We start from the raw sequence: 19295 nt of genomic DNA, 5'->3' as shown, positions 1-19295 counted from the left end.
GTTTGGGGCCGTGATTCATAGACGGTGTTCAGACTTCTTTTTTTCCTTTCTGCGCGTACCTCTAGGCGTTTTGGAAGGGCTGCACACTAAGGAGGAGACTCGCATCCGCCTTCGCTGCCTTCACGTGCCCGGACGCAGGAGAGGACGACACCTTCGAGGAGCTGGACCTGGAGGAATTTGTCGTCGATGAGGTACTCAAGTTTGTGTTTACCTCTGGCCTATGGAAAATGTACACAGAGTATGAACCATGCTTAAGAATTCAGGTCTGACGTCTGGTAAAAACCCCAGCCACATTCACACCGATAAGGTACACCTTTTAATTGCCCCCGATTTTGTTAAATATTGGAGATTGGTGACAGCCGATACTAAGGTTTGGCGATATGTCAGATTTTTCCCAACTGATATTTGTCAGTTCAACAAATGATGATATATTCGCTCAGGTATCGTTTTTATTTTTTTGTGTTTTGGACGAAACAATGTAAACGTGCATGTACTGATTTGCCAGTTTAGAACACAAATGTCCAAAAATGTAGGAACAAGTTGCCAAAAACTACAAAGTTGCATATTTGGGATTACTTGGGTGGATGAAGAGGTAAACCACAGGCTGCCGCAAAGGACTCAAACCATCTGGTTGATTATGTTACGCAATCACTGTGTGCTGCAGCTCCATCAACAAGCTGAAATACGGTTAAATACGAAAACGACAGCCCCAGATAGACACAGTGAAGCTTGGTTGGAAATCTCTCAAAGGCACAAGAAACATTTCCCATTGATGTCACAAATGGAAGGAAAATATCCATACAATTTTTTGTATGTATATTTGTTTTGCATGTCACGCCACTATTTCCAACTCAACAATTTTGTTGCTATGTTTAGCGACTTTTCAGACAAAAAAAATGGGAATCAGCAGGTCAGGCTTCCTAAAGATCGGTGATCAGCCAGAAAATCGCAATCGGTGCTCCCTTAGCTGCATACTTACTACGTTTGTATTTAACATGTAGGTGTATTTTGAACTTGTGTAGACAAGAAAAAAAAATTGCATTAAATTCAAGTGCAAGCTTTCAAATTGAGTTAAATATTTAATTTCTCTATTGATTCACCAGCTTTCCTCCATGGGAAAAAAAACTATTTAAAAGTTCCAAATTGATAGAACCTACACTACAGATAGGCAAGTTATGTTTAGTACTATGTACAACATTATGCATATATATTTGTTTACCATTTTCTGCTCAAAGTCAGCACTGGAGGAACACTGGACAATGACCTTCTCTGAGGATTCCTCTTCTATGCGTCATCCTGTGACAGAGCAACATTTACCTCCACAGGTAAACTCCTCCTGTCGTGTTCTTAAATCCACTTTAATTGTGAAAAGGGCCAGTTGTGTTTTGCAGCCGATGGGTAGGTAAAAATATTGATTTACCAGCCTATATTATCTGTCAATGAAAATTTAAAAGCCACTTTCTTAGACCTGTTCCTTTTACATCTTACTTAACCTACAACTACCTCGCCACCTCCTCCCCTTTTCCTCAGAGCTTACACTCCCCCTCCCTGATTGATCTTTAAATTTATTCTTTTAAAAAACAGGATTATTTCCCTGAGGGACTGAAGGTTGCTCAGCACCAGCAGATGTCATTTATCACATTGGCTGAAATGTCGTCCTGTTTTTTTCTTTTCTCCCCCCCCTTCTCTTACCTCTCGTTGGATCTTTTCTTTGGAGCATGCTCAGCACAGTACATCATGGTAGCCCACTCGGGCCAGCTGATGTGCTGCAGCTGCCGGTGTGGTCGGCTCCAGTCTGTGGACGCTGAGCTGAGGTGCACATCAAAAGGCGATGATGAACAATTCCGCACTCGGACGGAGAGAAAACGGGACCTGGAGAGCGATTAAGCTGTTCGTCTGAGTTACAGTTGAGAGTTTCATGAGTAGGAAAACTTACTTGCGGTGAAATGTATCCATTAAATATTTAACATGAAAACAAACTTTTGATTTAAATGTAATTGCCTGTTATTGTGTGTAATGTAAGGTAACAGTGCAGCAGCTTAAAGTTCCTACCACAATTATTTAGACCTCCGGCCAAGATCTGCAAAAACCTTGTCGATGCGTGTGTGTGTGTATCTGCCACACAGTTAGAGTGGTGAGAAGGGTGAAAACTTCTGAGGCAAAACACAAAGGGCCCAGAGTCCCCCTGAACCCAGCAGTCCAGGAACCTATCCTGGCAATTACCAGAACATAGTCATGTTGGCGTCCCCGCTCCCGCACTGACAACTGGCAGCAAGATCACCTAAGAACGTGATAAACTCATGTAATGTTGGTAATATCACTCCTAGGTTGTATTTCAGCCAATGCAGGCCTGGGTGACTGACGAGAAAGAAGAAGAAGTGGAAGAAGAAGAAGATTCAGTATGGAGTTCTACTAGGTAATAAAGTGCAATGACTCATTCCATTGACTATATAATTGCGCAATTGCACATTTCTAAAATAAATTTGTTAAATGGAAATGTGGCAATTTTGAAAAAAAAATCCTTTTATGATAAAATAAATTTGGTGCTAGGGTGAGGTGGGGCTTTTTGCCATATCGTAATTGTTTTTTTTCTGCAAAACTGCAATGGAAACACTTTTTTTTGTAACACACGGGTCGCATTATCAACAATTGGATGTTGCCACTGCTGCAAACTACAAAGAGGACGACAACCGGAAGTAGTTGGAGGATGATGGTGCGGCATGATTTTGAATGACTTATCGTGTGAACAAGTTTATTCACATGTGATTTTAATCACGCTTCTTATTTAATGGAAACACTGTTATTGAGACATGGTGTTTTTTCGACATTATCGGAATATTGACAAAGTTTTACCCACATTTGCAGCTACTATTGATCTAATGGGTTGAATTGCCTAATCTCCATATCAGGAAATTTTGATCATTGAACTTGGCACAGAGATCCAAACCAGTTGCACTAAAAAAGGAAATAAACCATAGTTTATTTCACATCAAAGTGAAGTTAGATTCTTTCTGAACATTTCAGGAATATGTTTGTTATGAAAGAAATGTATGATTTTCTGTAAAACTACCTTACCCTAACTGTGAAATTTCCCAAATAATGCCAACATTTCTGAATCTGTTCCTTTGTTTTAAAAAGTCTTAGACTTTGTGGAAATTTCTGTTTAAATTAGGTGGCAGCTTGAAAAAACCTGACATAGACGTATATAAAAAAATATATAGCTTGCAGCTTTTGCACTTCCTTTAACTTCTTTTATACACACTCAATTTGCTACTGAAAGTAGTAAATTCTAACTATTATTCCAAGGAATATTGTTAGCATGATCTGGTCGCATGCTAGCAGGTAGCATGCGACCAGATCATAACAACTGGCCATATTGGGCTGTTTCCCAAGTGAAAAACTTGGGAGTTTCAGTTCCTAACTAGTTTCTCATGCATCTCTGATAGTATTGATTCATTTTGATAATGTGTATGTTTTAAAAACATCAACTTCTAACATCAATTAGGTTACCAAATCTCGACATTATGGCACAATTAAGCTAGAAATAGCCATATGTGTTAAAGTAAGCAAAAATGTATACTAAAATATTATGACATGTTCCCTTTTTTGTAATAATGAAAATACAAAACATTTTAATGTGGAAATTTTTAAAATATTGTTAATTTTTTGTTTTCAGAAGCAAGACTCCAGTTTCAACCTGGATTCAGAGTGGTCTGTCTGAAAGATCAGAAAAAATTCTACAAGAATGGTAACTTGTCATTATGTCTCATACGCTGTTGCATTGTCCTTTATCAGTATAATGTGTGAATTCAATACAGCAGAAGTTTTAGATAATCGTCTCTGTCTCGCCGTCTGCAGGGGCTTTACCAATAGCCGCACAGCTTTTCTTATGCTGAAAAGAGCTCAGAAGATGAAGGCGACCAAAAAGCAGCAGAAAAAACACGGAAGTAAGTGTGTAGTCCAACACACTGTAGGGACCGTGACTGCAGCTAAAGTTTGTTAGTTTCTTCCACTTCACAACTATTGTTTTTCACTACAAATAAGTTGAAGTTTGCATTTCTAATGCAAGAAAACTTGGACAAATCCCAATGGGATGTGACTACCACTCTACCCGTAGTCCCCGTTTTGTTCACTGGTTGAAGAAATTGATGGTTGGATTGTTTTGTAAAAATGCTCTTGTGTTATAATGAAGATCTGCTTCCTATACAACTTATTTTGGTAAATTGAAACAAAAACAAAAAATCACACACAAATACCTCTGTTTTTTTTTTTTTCCCCCCCATTCTCATGTGCTTTTCTTCCAGTCTTGCCTCAGCAGCGGTGACCCTTTCCAGCCAATGTACACTAATGAGCCATAACAGGCAGCAGAAGCGGGGCCTGTCGCCTCTCATTGGCCCGTTTTTTTAAAAGCCAGCAAAATAAATAATAATTGTCAGGAGAGCTTCTGGCGAGTCGTCTCGTGACAACTTTCAGTCCACCTCGTCGTAACGGCTCAGCGTAGCCGCGGTGAAAGTTGACCTCACCTCTGCTCTGCTCTGCTCCGAGACACACTGCTCCTGACACGGATATCGTGCATGTAGGTCATGTACAGGGAGGCTGCTCTTTGATCATAATTGCAAATGCATGACTGAAATTGCGGCTCTCTTGTCATCTTGTGCCACCAACACACAGGTCTATGTCGGCTGTAACTCCTAATGGCATGTCCCTCAGTGGAACCAGAGCTCTACTCTAATACTTTCCAAATCTTTCATCTTTTTTTTTTCTTTCTTGTTTTTCTTGTTCTTGCTTCTGGTTTTAAGCCTTCTATATCCCTCCTTGATGCTCTCTTTCGGTTCCTCTTAGATCCCTTTGTCAGTGTTGCCTTCAGTGGGTGCAATTACCAAATAAACTCAGTGGAGGCGAGGAGGAGGACTACACGATGCGGCAGACAAACTTTAGGAGGTAGGACTTAAGATATGTTACAGTCCAGATTTTTAAGTCTTTGTTGTGTTTTCTTATGTTTGTTAAAAAACCTATATGTCTTCCATTTTTCCCATAGTAAGCCGTTTACAGATCAAAGATTTTTTTTATTTTACCCAAGGGTATGGCAAAATGTAGTTTCATGTAATGGCATGCAACGTAATGTATTACACATGCAATACACATATTACCCTGCAGGGCATAAACCAAACTCCAGCGCGGTGGTTTTAAAAAATTTCAGCTATCGAGAAGAGCTTGTAGCATTTTCTGTGGACGCCTGGTATTCACAGGGGTTCAGGACCACAGCCACCTATGAATAGCTAAAATCCAGAAATACTTGGGACGCCCTCTAATATTTATAGCTGCCTATCTTATTAGTTCAAACACCAAATTCACCTTCATATGCATTAATATGCACATAGGAAACCGTCTTAGCACTACAGCAGAAACTATTTTCTACAGGTAAGGAAAATAAATGGCGTTCCCGCTGATTTGCAAACGACAGCTAGTAGCTTGTCAAGAAGCATTGCATCTAGTTATCTCTCCTTCCCAAGCTGCCTTTTCTTTAGAATATGATCTATGAAAAAATCTGCAAATAGGTGAATTTATCTGCAAATAATTTGGAGTTACGTTCCACAGAAAAATCTGTGAATACTAAACCACGAATAGGCAGGAATCCACTGTTGCAGTTATAATAAAAGTGGTCAAAGTTTTAAAATGATTTGGTTCCACATTTATATTTGTACAACCTCACAGTCGAAAGAGCCTCACAACAATAAACAATGAACCAAAGCTAATTATCCAAAGTAGTACTTCACTTGAGCAGTTGAGGAACTGTTCTGCCAAACGGGACACAGTTTTTAATAACATTTCAAAATGTAAATGCAGCATTTATTGGTGATTAATGGTAGAAAAATAGTTCAAACAGCAAAAGGAAGAATCAACTATCAAACCAGCCAGTTGTCTTACACTTTGCTTCCTTTAGAGGGTCTGGACCCTCGGCACTTGAGAAACATGTGCTTCCTGAAGCCATGTTGAAGTTTGAAATAATTGGATCTGATTTTACCCAATTGCTAACGTTTAGCTGTGACGTTATTTAATGCCCCAGCTCAATGAAGCAGACCGGTCACTGTGTAGGTTCTACACAACAGCTCATGGGGAATAGTGCCACAACATCTTTACCAATGAAATGTCTTGAACATTCCTGTTGCTCAGACTTCATTTGTTTAATGTCTGGAAGCAAGGCCAACAGAGACTGGATAGCTTTGTTCACTTCCTTCGCTGCCATTGCCAAATACAAACCCTAAAACAGCGCAGAAAATCAACATCATTGTTCACAACTCCTCATTCTGTTCACCGATTGGCCCAGTTGAAGTTCAACTCGGAGAAGTCAAGCTGAATGGGAGAAATCCCAGTTGGAGCACTGAATGGAGATGAGAATTGAGTGGAATTGCATAATAAGGCAATGGCAATGCCAAAGAATTTCAATCATACTGTAAGTTTGAGTGAACGAGAGTCCAAAGTCAAGTTTATTATTGCTGTATCTCCTTCTAAATATCTGTTTTCATGCCTATTGTACAAGCATTCATAGTGCCATGAAATAAACTATAAAGACAACACAAAAGATGTCAATTTCAAGTTGACATTGTTGTTGTAAATTGGAAGGTTTATAGCAAGAGAATGTTTTTACAAGTATCAGTTGTGTTATTTACCTTTATCACCATAAAGAGCTTTAAGGCTCCAGTGTTGTAGGTTTGTGATCCCCAATGAGCTCCCAATCCCAACTTTTGAAGACCGTAATCTCAACATGAACTCATTTTTCTTTGTAAGCAGCCAGACTAGGTGGTCATTGCAAGTAAATTCCACAAACTTTGCGAAAAAAAAAAAAAATCTAATATTTTATTGATTGCCTTTCCTACATTGGACTGGTTATTTATGGTCCATTGGTCTGAGCTTTACTATGTTAGCCTCATTATGTCATTATGAGCTTTTGTTGAATTATATCAACTTTTCAATGCTGACACTGGAATCATATCTGAGTGCAACACCTCTGTTGATATGTTCTCAGGAAACTGGCAGAAGAAGACTGAAGGATGTATTACACCACAACAATATTTCCAGCTCTGTTTATTATCTGTCCTTCCCACCCTTGTTTACGTAAGCCATCTAAATGAACTGGCGTTTTCCAGTTCATCTTAAGCTGTTGAATCAATTTAAACAGCTCCATTAGCTGGTCGTATCACCAGGCCTTCATGGCTAGTTCACAAGTGACTTTTTGCAAGTCCAAGTCAACTCTTAAGTTTTTGATCTCAGGTCTAAGTCCAGCCCCAAGTCTTTGATCTCAATTCTTTGATCACAAGTCCAGGTCAACTCAAGTCTTTGTTGGCCTGTTGTTGTTGTCTCAACCTTCCACACCACTCAGGTCTTGTGGTTCTGACCTACTCTACATCCACAAAATGACCGAAACACTGAGTTCCGTTAAATCAAAACTAAAGACCCACCTGTTTAGTGTTGCCTTTGTCCCATGGTCACTGAAACATTGACCAACATACTTGATGTGAATTGATGATTTTGATGTTGGCACTTGAGAGAATGTAATGTTTCTTTCTGGTGACTGTATGATGATGCCTTGTTGCTGAAAAGTGCTCTGCCAATAAACTTGATTGATTTAAGAGATGACCATGAGTTGATATAAATGATAGAGGTGGTAGGTTTCCCTTGACGAGTCGTGGTTACACTCCTCTCCTGACCTGTGGAAGGCTCCCCCCACCTCCTCCGGATCCTTTCCCAATGCCCGGGGCCTCGGCAGCCCCAACCCAGCCCGGCCCAGCCAGCACTCCCCGGCAGGGGCTAACGTTTCAGGCTTTTGACTCCCCTTCTGGAGGTGATTAGCCCCAAACCCATGACAGATTCTTTCCGAGATATCTGACGCGGCATGTTTATTTTATCCGGGCTCGTTGTGTGGATGTGCTGGACATGAGTAACCCACTTGAAATGGGTATCAGCTTACACGTGCAAAGAGAGACACAAGAGAGACGACTGTGCAAAGACTTTGAGAAATCTTCTTTATTAAGAGCAGAAAAGCGAGATATACATTTCCCCGTTTTATTTAATTTGTATCTTTCAGTGCAAGAATGCTCGGTGGGACGGAGATGTTTCATGCCTCCGAACGCTTCTGCTAATTTCCACTCTTACTTTTCCACCGACACCTTCCACTCGTCGCCTGGAGGCACACACTACCACTCTGTTCCAGTCGAACTTCAACTTCATCAAACATCTGTCCTCAAGTCACAGCGCCTGACGGATCTGTGTTTTTATTTCAGCCGCAGACCCCTACCTCTTGAACACTTAACTCGGTTTCACACTTCATGTCATCAACAAAGTCGAGCTGAAACTCAACCACTGTGTTTATCTCCAATTCTTCAAAATACCTCAATCTTATAACATTTGCCGCCTCTCATGTGCATTCAGTTCACAAGCTCCTATATACACTGTCTAAGGGAGAAACTCTTCTCTCTGTTTAGGAAGTGTTGGCACACTTAAGAGGCGAGCAGAACAGTTGGAGCAGTCTGAGCTACTAAAATGGATAGACATCCAACTGAAAACACTAAGTCAGTCATGTCTCAGACATGCTCTAATTCATCTTCCACTTTGCACATGCCATTTAAACTTTAAACACCGCTTGTAATGCACTTTGAAATGTCTCAATTTCAGCGGGGTGTACAGGCAGGACCACATTTAGATTTTTAGATGTAGTTGGAGGTCATTCTTTCCTGGTTTATCTCAGGCGAGATTTCGCAAAAAAGACTGTGATGTATTTTGATTTCGGTGAGCAGAATGTACCCACTCCACCCCTCTTAGTTGTGGATGTTGAAAGATTTTTTTGTTGTTGTCATAACTGTGTTGTTTTTCAGAGTATAACAGGATTAAAAACAAGAATCAAAGAACAAGAATGCCTGACAGAAAATGAAACAAAATGCAGATTTGGTTTTAAACTTTTGATCAGCTGATTGTCAGTCTATGTTAAGTTAATACAGTTTTCACTCATATTATTTTTGGAAAAATTTTGCAACATTAGGTACTGACTTTGTTTGGTCCATCCATCCATCCATCCATTTTCTGTTCACCCTTTGTCCCTAATGGGGTCGGGAGGGTTGCTGGTGTCTATCTCCAGCTACGTTCCGGGCGAGAGGCGGGGTTCACCCTGGACAGGTCGCCAGTCTGTCACAGGGCAACACAGAGACATACAGGACAAACAACCATGCACACACACACTCACACCTAGGGAGAATTTAGAGAGAGAGACCAATTAACCTGACAGTCATGTTTTAGGACTGTGGGAGGAAGCCGGAGTACCAGGAGAGAACCCACGCATGCACAGGGAGAACATGCAAACTCCATGCAGAAAGACCCCGGCCGGGAATCGAACCCAGGACCTTCTTGCTGCAAGGCAACAGTGCTACCAACTGCACCACTGTGCAGCCTGTTTGGTCCATTACACCTTAATTTTTTAAGGCATTCTGTTGTAGATTGACTGCATTGTTTGGGACTTATTTTCCCACTTTATGCAACATTTGTCTAAGCTTTAGCTTCATATTTGACTCTGGAATATGTTCGTTTACTGAGCAGTTCAGGGTTGAATCAATGACTATAGGTCCTGTGGCTGCAGAAAAACCTGAATCATACACCTGCTTTCAAAATGCTTGAGGGTTAGGATGAGGTCTTTGTTCTGGTATGTTAAACCTGATTAAAGTTTACCCAAATACCTCTATTTTGAGCCAGATGACATGCTTGGGTTTTTGTAAGTTCTATGGATATTGACTGTTCTGTTCCTGGCTCTCTTAAAGGGACAGTATTATGTAAAATCGACTTTTTCAAGCTTTACATCATGTTGTGATGTTGTTCCCTCATGCATGTCTGAGAAATCTTTTAATCTCCCATGGCAACCATTCAGCTGTGCAAAACGCCTCATTGGACCTTGCTCTGCCTTCAAGGACAAAGTTCCTCCTCAGGGCAGCAGTTTCCAAGCTTCTGCCTCACAGAGCAGCCCTCCCCCACTGCTGAGTGGGAGGAGCTCTCCCACTCAGCTCCTTCAGACTAGCCAGCAGCAATTAGCAAACACCTGGTGGAACTGAGCATCTGCTGAACTGATTATATGTGCTGCTTCTCAGTGAAACACTGGTGAAGTCGTTGTTAAAGGGCTAATAGGAGAGCCATGTTCTGATGACTTCCTGAAGACTGAACGTAGGAAAGAGCAAGAGTTTCTTAAAGGGACAGAGACCCAATTTGAATGTGTAAATTATAATTTTAAGACTTTAAAGTGATTTTTGATATACTAAATGACGGTAACATACAGTAGTTACTTCATTGTGCTATGACATGATTCCATATGGCTGGAAAAAGCATAATACTGCCTCTTTAATTGTCTTCAATGATGATTTACTTGTGAATAATCTTTTTCACTGTTGAATGCTGGACTCTAGAATTGGTTTTCTAACAATTTCTTCTTAAAGACTTCTTCTGATGTTTTTCCTCCTAGGGATTGACCCAACATTGCCTCTGTTCCAGAACAGCAAACTGCCAAAACCCCTGCATTTTTCAGGGTGGTCGGACTTGATGATGATAAATTAAATCAATTGCTACTTTCCCTCCTAGAACTTCTGAAAGCAGCAATTTTGTTTCCAGTGTTCTGTGTACTGTTTTATCCATTTATTTAGTTGAGTAAAGAGAAAATCATTTCTATTAAATCCTGATAGGTGGAAATGAAAAAGAGTTTAACTTGGCTTTACGACGTGTGACTATTCGCTTTAGATATCCAAATGTATGAATGCCAAGCACAATGGATGTTTTGTTAATTTAGCCTTTTTTTTATTTTTTTTAGTGACAACAGGTTTATAATGTGCAAAACTCTATGGTACCATTCGATTTACTGTTTCGTAGAATTGCACAAATTCCATTTTCCCTGGCAGATACTGAGGTTGGACCTGCCAGTTCTGATTCCTGACAAATTCTGATTCAAGAACCATAAAACTTTAAAGACAAACAAATATTTGGCAGGTTATTTCATAGAGGTAGTGGTTTGGAATGTATGGTTTACGGTCAGATTCAGGGTTACGATTACCTAAACTATCAGAGAATTATGGAGTTATAAGATGAGCCTAAAGCTTTTTCTTTCTGTTTTTTGTTAAACAAACAAAAAATGTTGTTGGTACATGTGCTTATAGACCAAAAATGACGAGATTTTATTTTTTATTTTTTTTGTTTTGATTCATGTGATGAACAGGGACAAATGGACTTGGGAAATATAATGCTTTGATTATAAATTTCTAACAAATATCATCACCTTCCTAAAATAATGGCCAGTTATTTTTTGCCCAAAAGTAATTTAGGCAAAAAAATGACCATTATTTCAGGAAGGTGATGACATGGAAAATGAAAGCTGTTTAAGTATTTGACCTTCTGACCCCAGCTCAGCAATCAGAACAAATCAGAGGAAAATAGTTTATTATGTGAACTTTTTCTGATCCATTTGTCCCAGCGTTTGTTTCTGCCGTGAGAACAAATCGGACGAGGCTCTGCGGTATCCAACCAGTTCCTTAAAGGGGCAGCGTTATGTAAAATTCACGTTTTTGAGCTCTACGCCATGTTGTAATGTTACTCCCTCATCAAAACACACCTGGAGTGTTGCTTTGATTCCATCACGCCAGCTCCACCTTTAGACGCTGCTCCTCCTCAGCATTGCAGTTCCCAAGCTTCTGACTGAGTGGGGAAGTTTCCTCAGCTCCTTCAGACTAGCCAACAGCAATTAGCAAGCACATGGCGGAACTGCACATCTGCTGAGCTCATTATAGGAGCTATTTCTCACTGCAACGCTGGTGAAAATGTTGTTAAAAGGTTAATAGAGGAGTCATGTTATGATGACTTCCTGGAGGTGGGGTCTCAGAAAGAACAGGAGTTTCTTAAAGAGACAGAGACCCAATGTCAAGGCGTTAAATATCAAAGTCAAATTTCTTTTAAGTCATATTTAAAATTTATAGCATTTCTATAACAACTGAAGTTAACATACTGTAGTTACTTGATTGTGCTACAGAAAGGCAGCATATGCCTGGAAAGCGCATAATGCTGCCCTTTTAATTGGCTTTGGTTAGCCAGGGGGGCTAAAGCCTCCAATTTCCTCCCTAACTTTCTGATTCAGAGTTATTTTAGTAGACACTAGATCACTCAATGTGCCTATGAGCCCCGTTAAATAGGCGTGACTCCTACAGGCCCTGCCTTGATCTTGATGTCCAGTGGGGGAGTAGACAGGGATTCAGGAGGTTGGAGGAGGTCAGGAAGGAGCTCTGGGTCTTCTGAAGGGAAAAGGAAAAGAGAGACAGACAGGACGGGAGCTGGAAGGGCGGGAGTTGGTTTGGGAGCATGAATGCTACACGAGAGTAGCATTAATGCAGACTGTATATCACCGAATTCATCTTGGATTACCTCCACACAATGAGAATCACAGTGATTATAAATTGTCATTAGCTGCTTTAAAACCATCCATATAAAACCCTGATATAATTAGTGCGTATAAAACAGTTTATGGGCAATGTTTGAGTCATTCAGTGAGTTATTGGTAATTATTTAATTACTTTAATTGTCCGGTTTTAAGGGAAAGCAGCTGCAAAATAAAAATAAGTAAATAAAAGAAGAATCTGTAGCAATTTGGGCTGCAAATGCTGCGTTTCTCTCTCAACTTTCGGAACTGCATACAGCCATTTCCTGGCCTTTGTTGCCCCGGGGGGAGGCATCCATCACTTGACATTTTTAGTGGGGCCTTTCAATTAACCCATGAAAACTGTAAAGCCTTTCTCCTCTTTTCTTTTCGGGTTTTTTTCCTCTTTCTTTTTTACAGCTCCACAAAAGCGAGTAAATCGCTTAAATAAATGCGTCATTAGTTCCAGCGCCGGACTGTCAAAATTCATTATCAGTTTACACCCATCCACTGCGGCTTTACTGTCACTGCAGCGTAAATGTTTACTTTGAATTATGGCCTTATTATGGGATTTCAGCACAACTCGTAAATCAGGCGCCCTTTCAGATTTCCCTCCGCAACAAACTGCTACGTGTTGCTTTGATTGGGTTTCACAAAAGGCTGCAGGCCCTCACAAGAGCTGTGAGACAAATCACAAAGAGGCTTTCGTTGGCATCATTTGGATATTTTATGATGATCAAATTAACGGAACACACATGTTGAGTGGACAAACCTGGCGCACTGTTACTGTCATTTCCTATGATGAGCTTGCTGTCTGTATGCAATTTAGATCGTCTCCTAAATAAGAGCGAACAAAATTCAGGCTTTTCACGTTTATTTTCCGGGTTTTGTCGGGTGCAGTCGGCGAGGCCCAGTTGGGTCTTCGGTGGGCAGAGCAACCGGAGCAGACGAGGAGGCAGCAAGCTGAGCAACAGCTGAAGACGCAGGTCGCTCTGCGTGAGCGGCGCTCAGAGAGGTGAGGGGCTTCATGCTGCTGCTGGATGTGTTTCATAAAGCCTTCAAATAAATTCATCTTTTATTATAGCAATGTAATCTCACGAGAGAAAAAAAGGTTGTTTTTTTTGTTTTTATAAAATCCCTTTTTTTTTTTTTTTACCAGACTTACTGTTATACCTGATCATTTCTGTAACATAATCCAACTTGAGATATTTTTGTATGTCTTTATGTATGTTGATCTTATTAGCTGCGTTTCCATTACCAATGTGTAGAAATCTTCATCTATATTCTTCAGATCTTGAAAAACACAATTTCACAATTGCTACGTTTCCATTAAATAAGAAATTAAATTAAAATCACACATTAATAAGCTTGTTCACGCCATAAGTCATTAAAAATCATGGAAGCGACGGATGGAACATGAATATATTCATATTTCAGCCATGGTACTAGATCTCATCATCTATTAGCCATCAGTGGCTATGTACGAGGTGTTTTGGGAAGATTGTAGTCAGCGAATTTACAGAAGAACAAATTTTTTTGAACTGTGTGATGCTGTGAGTGAGAGTTCGGGTGGAGCCACCTGCACATTGTCCAAAAACCCCCCCAAAACAAACCGTCTTCCTCCTACTACTTCCTGTTGCCTCCTTAGTTGTTTCTGCCAGTAGTAACCTCCTCATGTGATGAGAAAAATGTGCTTCCATTGCAGCTTTGCAAAATACATTTATTTTGACACAGTCAAAAGCTCACTTTGTCCTAGCGCAACAACTTTTTTTGCAGAAAACGTGAGTTTTTTTTTAAATTTCCGCGTTCCCATTAAAGAAATGTATTTTTGTGATTTCAATTTTCACAATTTTATAGTTAATGGAAATGCAGCTAGTAAATACGACATGGAAAAGAGCCCCATTTCTCCTACGATTCAATATTCCCATATTGAAGGCGGTTGGCTACAAATAAGACTCTCCTTGCTGAACCTCTACATTACATTATCTACATTCAGAACTAAATGTTTTAAACAAGTGGAACTGTGAAAATCAAGGCTGGAAGCAGAGCTACCGCCTTCCTACCTGTCCTCATATGGATTTTGTTTCTGCTGTAGTTGGAACTGGAGAGAACTCTTCAGAGTGAGTTCTCTCGACCTCCAAGTTTCAATGAATGATCTAAACTTTTGTTATTTTTATCCCCAGGGGACAATTTTTACCAGAGATAAAATCATCCATTCTGAGCAGAGGCACAGTTCAGGCTGCGGTGAGTATTGTCGCATCCTGTCTCCTGGATCCTGCATGGTTGACCGTGAATTGTTAATCAGCACAGATTCTTTAGGTTTTTTTAAGTCAGAAACGGACACAAGCTTTGTTAGTTAGCGATTTTATGGTGTTTGCAGGCATGTGGAGCTCAACCCAACGCCACAAGACTCTGCTCCAACAGCAGTTTGATCGCCCCACTCGGCATTGTGAACAGAAGCAACGTGACTTGTGCTGGTCAGTTTTAGGCACATTTTTCTCATTCATACTGTGTCTGAGGGAATTCTTATTATTTCAGTACAGATTATTAAAGTGATTTACTTTAAAGGAGACATGTTACAAAATGTGTTAGAACAACAATTTCCAATTTCCCTCCACTGTGGTGTCCATCAAGGCCTGTGGGATTATTAATTTCTGTTTTGTAAAGGTACAGTGAGAAAAAGTAATACCTCCCAGAGCGGTTTAGCCATGCTAATAGTGGATTAGCATGGCTAATTTTTTGTAACCTTAAAAACTTTTAACGCAATTAACTTTCCTATTATTTTTCTGGATAAATTCTAAAGGTTTGTAAACTGTTAGTTGAAAAACGTTTAACATGTTGAAGTTTTGGTTATCAACTGTTAAAAATTCTTCAAGTAGTTTATCTTTATGCTTTAGGTTTTCTCTCTTTTGTTCCCCTGATAACTTTATTTCAACCAAGAAACATTCAGGAACAAAATGAAACACGGACACCAGGGAACAAACGTGTAAACATAAGTAGAATATCTCAGGGCATTTTAAACCATGCAAATTATAACATCAAAATGAGAGTTGGCGCTTGGGGGGTTGTCGTCTTTCAAAGGCAGATATAATTAAAACCGAAGTTAGCACAAAACCAAGAACGTTAGCATTAGCTAACGTGCAATGTTTATGATGATTAATGTTTATGATTAGGTTGGGAAGTTTTAAAGAAAATTTAAAAAAAAATAGTGTTAAGTTGTTAGGATCCACAAAAAAGTTAAAAATATGATCAAATTATGTTTTAACCACATTAATAAAAAATATTATTCAGTTTTTTTTAACTAATTGAAGTCAATCAAATTCAAAAATGATTTGATAAACTGGACACATTTTAAACATTTCTTTTTACAATTCATGCCATTAAGATTTTAAACAATATAAGATATTGATCACTGGCCAAATTAATATTCATAAGATTATCAGTTTCACAGTCACTGTGGATTTTGTATGACTGAATTTAAATCTCCACACCATTTACCGAGCTTTTGTTTTGGAACTTGGGCTTATGTACAAGCTTAAGATACATTGTTAATTAAAAAAATCAACAGATCTCATCTGTTTATAGAAATTGTAAGCAGTAACATTCAGGTTTGTGTTCCTTCAAAAGTGACGACAAATAAACTGTTTAGACGGAAAAGGATGTGCCAGTATGAAAAAAACAAGCTTTTTATTTGAAAAAATGTGTGTTATTACACACATTTTTCTCAATTAATTGAGCGTTAATCGAGTGTTATGAAGGCAGGTTTAGTGCAGCTACATTCCAGCTTGCTTTTTTGGTATGTATGTGGTGATATTGATGGGGTGGTAGGGGAGGCGGGGGGCACAGGGTCGGCCTTGGGACAAGGTGCCGTGAAATCTGTCCTGAGAGGAAGTGGCCAGACACAGACGGAGGCAAAAAAAAAAAAAGACAGTCCTTTCAGTGAGGAATGACTGGCCCTTATGTCAGGACAAGTGAGGGACTCAGGAGTTGGAGTGACAAAGATGCTACTGACAGACTGACAGCAGATGACCGCTTTAAACAAGCCCAGGAATTCAAGTGAAGGAGAGCCCTGTCCCCTCCTCTAACGAAGCCAAATTGAATTGGGCTGATGGTTTCAGAATCATGTCCACGAGGTGCAGCGGCTGCCCAGCAGACACAGACGCTGCTTCCCGCAGGAGAAAGAAGACTCTCTCTTTGTCCGAACCGACAAAGACGGCAGTTACAGAAGCTGTCCAGGGCAAATTGAAATATGAATGTGTGTTTAAGGCAATAGCATTTCTAAATAAATAAATAAAAAAAAACCCAATTACTTATTTCATAAACTGAGCAGGGTATGAAATGGGCTCAGTAAGCAGTAGAGATGCGACTCTTTCATTCCCATTTTTAGGGCTAAGATATGATTCAGGAGCGATTTTTAATTCATAAATTAATTTTTCTATTCAGGCATACAGTAGGGGACGCTCTGAGGCAGCGGTTGGTTGAGTTGAATGAGTCGCTTGGTGCCGTTTGACCAGCGTACGTTCGGGTTGGGACGGTGTCAGCTGGACTTTACGAGTGTTTGGCAGCGGCAGGCGATCCTTCGAGCAAGCAGACCCACCAACTCTGAGCTCACTCCAACACCTAGTGGAGGATTTGTTTTGTTTTCAAAGTCATTGAAAACACACGATTGGACATTACCTAACACAATGAGTCTTTAATAAATCACTCTCAGCCCGCCTGGCTGTTGCCAGGTTTCGGCTCAGAACAACGCGGTGCTGTCCCTTTAAACTATTTCAAACAGGACTAATAACGCCAAACTGACACAAACACAGTCCAAAACGAAAGAGATTTTATTGGGTTTGACTTGTGAGCATAGATACTTCATACTTTGCTTTTTGGAGTTGGATCAATGTCCCCCCCTCCCCCCCCTTCTAAATATGACCCCGACACCCCCCACTCTTCCCCACCCTTAAATGTTTGTCTCCCTGTGTGGGGAAGCTGTGGAGACCCGGGGCCTGAGCTCTACACGTGGAACGCATCATATGCTGTAAAAACTCAGCCTTTGTTCTGTGTGTATGAAAAGCTTTGTGCTGATCCTGCGCTGAGATGGAGCGGCCTCTGACGCAGCTTTACCCCGGTTCTGCAGGGCCGAGTAGAAAAACACCGGATCTTACCCGCCGCACACTTCGGCGTCAAATTCTGTCAGCTTCTGTCAATTATAGTGAATTTTCATTTTGTTATTAATTTAGTTTTATAATTATTTGTGATAGACCACATGGGAAAAAAAATTATAATTTGCAAAAAGCTCGCTTGTTCAAAAAAAAAAAAAAAAGTTCGGTACCAAATATGTCACCAGATTTATCACTTAAAACAGGGGTGTCCAAAGTGAGGCCCATGGACCATTTGCAGCCCTCAGAATAATTTCTGGCGGTCCGTGGTCACAGTTCAAAAACAGCCTGTTCTTTCACTTGATGTTGAGGTGAAATTTTACAGATGCCAGGCTGTTCAGAAACAATATAATTACAATGTAAAATGTAAGGGGCAACACAAAGTAGTCATCCAGATTTTTACTTTTAGTATCAGGGACCAAAAACATCCAGTGGCTTTTCAGAAAGTGCAGTTTTGGTCATTTAATAAACTTAGCAAAATAAAGGAAGAGTTAACCACTTACAGTATTTGCTGCTTAAAAGATACCAACAAAAAAAAAAAAAATCAGAAAAAAAAGAAAAATTTAGGCCATGGTTTGCTGTTTCGTTTGACAGACTTGCAAAACCTCCCCTCCTCCCTTTAGTTTTTTATCTAATGATTTGGACATCGCTTGTCTGAAGAAATCTTATTTCTTTGCTTCTTAAAATGTTCTGTTTCCATTGCTGTTTGTTTAGCAAATAAAATAAAAAATAAAAAAGATTTTTTTTTTATAATTAGGAAGAAAAAATACAAAAATTATAAGTTGTGGCCCTAAGTAGTTTCAAATTGACATTTTTGGTTAGTGATGGCTTATGGCTCTTTGAAGGGAACTGAATCTTCATGATTCGTTCTCTTCAAAGAGCCCTGCAAATTATTTCTTTTAAGAAAATGGAACTTTTCCTATGAACCAGAAATGTTACCCGTAGTATAGTTTTACGTTGACAAAGTGTTTGAAAGAAAGACTCAAGTCCTGTCGTTCAGGTTAAAGAGCCTTTGAAAAGCATCGGATCGTCCTTGAACGTCCCGTCGCTGTTTTTGACCCCCATGCCAAAACGTTTAGACACCACTGGCCTAAATCCTACAAATTTTTCATGTTAAATGTTGATATTTTCCTTTTCCACTTTTCCCCAGGTAAAGACGCTCTACCCCCCAGACGAGTCGCATCCCCTGTGGTAAAAAAGGAGCGCATCTCTTTCCGGGACAACCCCGTCCAGCTGAGCGGCGGCTGGGGTGGAGGCAGGAAGAGGGACAGATTGCCTAAGTAAACGCCTGAAAATATCTCTTTACTTCATGTTTTCTAAAGCTTTTAAATGTGTGTATCCCTCTTAAAGATTGACAGATGTTAAGATTGCAGTTGATGTCAATAGACATAAGAATAAATTGGTAGAAAATGGCCTGTTCCTTTGTATTTTGCTCTTGTAAAAGTCTCCCCCCTTCCCCTCCCAACTCAAACAGAAATTAACGGGGCCTCTTAGAAATGAAGACGGACAGGAACCTGAAGCAGCCCAAATACCTCGAGGCGTTTCCAGAGCTATCAGTGCCTTTGCTCGGCGGCGGCCAACTCGCATCAAAACACGTGGAGGAAAGCCACAAAACTCTTGGAAATTACTCGCTTCACATGCAGATGATGGCAGGAAATGGAAACCAGGATCCTTCAGTACCTGTGGGTTCAAAACGCTGGACTGTTATTGTTATTTTG

At 40.0% G+C, this 19295-nt stretch overlaps 1 protein-coding gene across 1 annotated transcript in view; it reads left to right on the top strand.

Moving 5' to 3' along the window:
* Window positions 1-18861, top strand: part of lrriq1 (leucine-rich repeats and IQ motif containing 1) — a 43187-nt gene extending 24326 nt beyond the window's left edge. The window contains exons 15-24 of the mRNA XM_032577257.1: window positions 66-191; window positions 1236-1325; window positions 2328-2416; window positions 3677-3748; window positions 3859-3947; window positions 4843-4941; window positions 13331-13445; window positions 14614-14674; window positions 14811-14907; window positions 18728-18861. Coding sequence (XP_032433148.1) covers window positions 66-191; window positions 1236-1325; window positions 2328-2416; window positions 3677-3748; window positions 3859-3947; window positions 4843-4941; window positions 13331-13445; window positions 14614-14674; window positions 14811-14907; window positions 18728-18861 — 972 coding nt within the window. The remainder of the gene's footprint in view (window positions 1-65; window positions 192-1235; window positions 1326-2327; window positions 2417-3676; window positions 3749-3858; window positions 3948-4842; window positions 4942-13330; window positions 13446-14613; window positions 14675-14810; window positions 14908-18727) is intronic.
* Window positions 18862-19295: the final 434 nt, after the last annotated feature.

This window comes from Xiphophorus hellerii, chromosome 2 (assembly GCF_003331165.1).
Source record: "Xiphophorus hellerii strain 12219 chromosome 2, Xiphophorus_hellerii-4.1, whole genome shotgun sequence".
NCBI lineage: Eukaryota > Metazoa > Chordata > Actinopteri > Cyprinodontiformes > Poeciliidae > Xiphophorus > Xiphophorus hellerii.
This window is presented reverse-complemented; position numbering and strand designations above follow the sequence as displayed.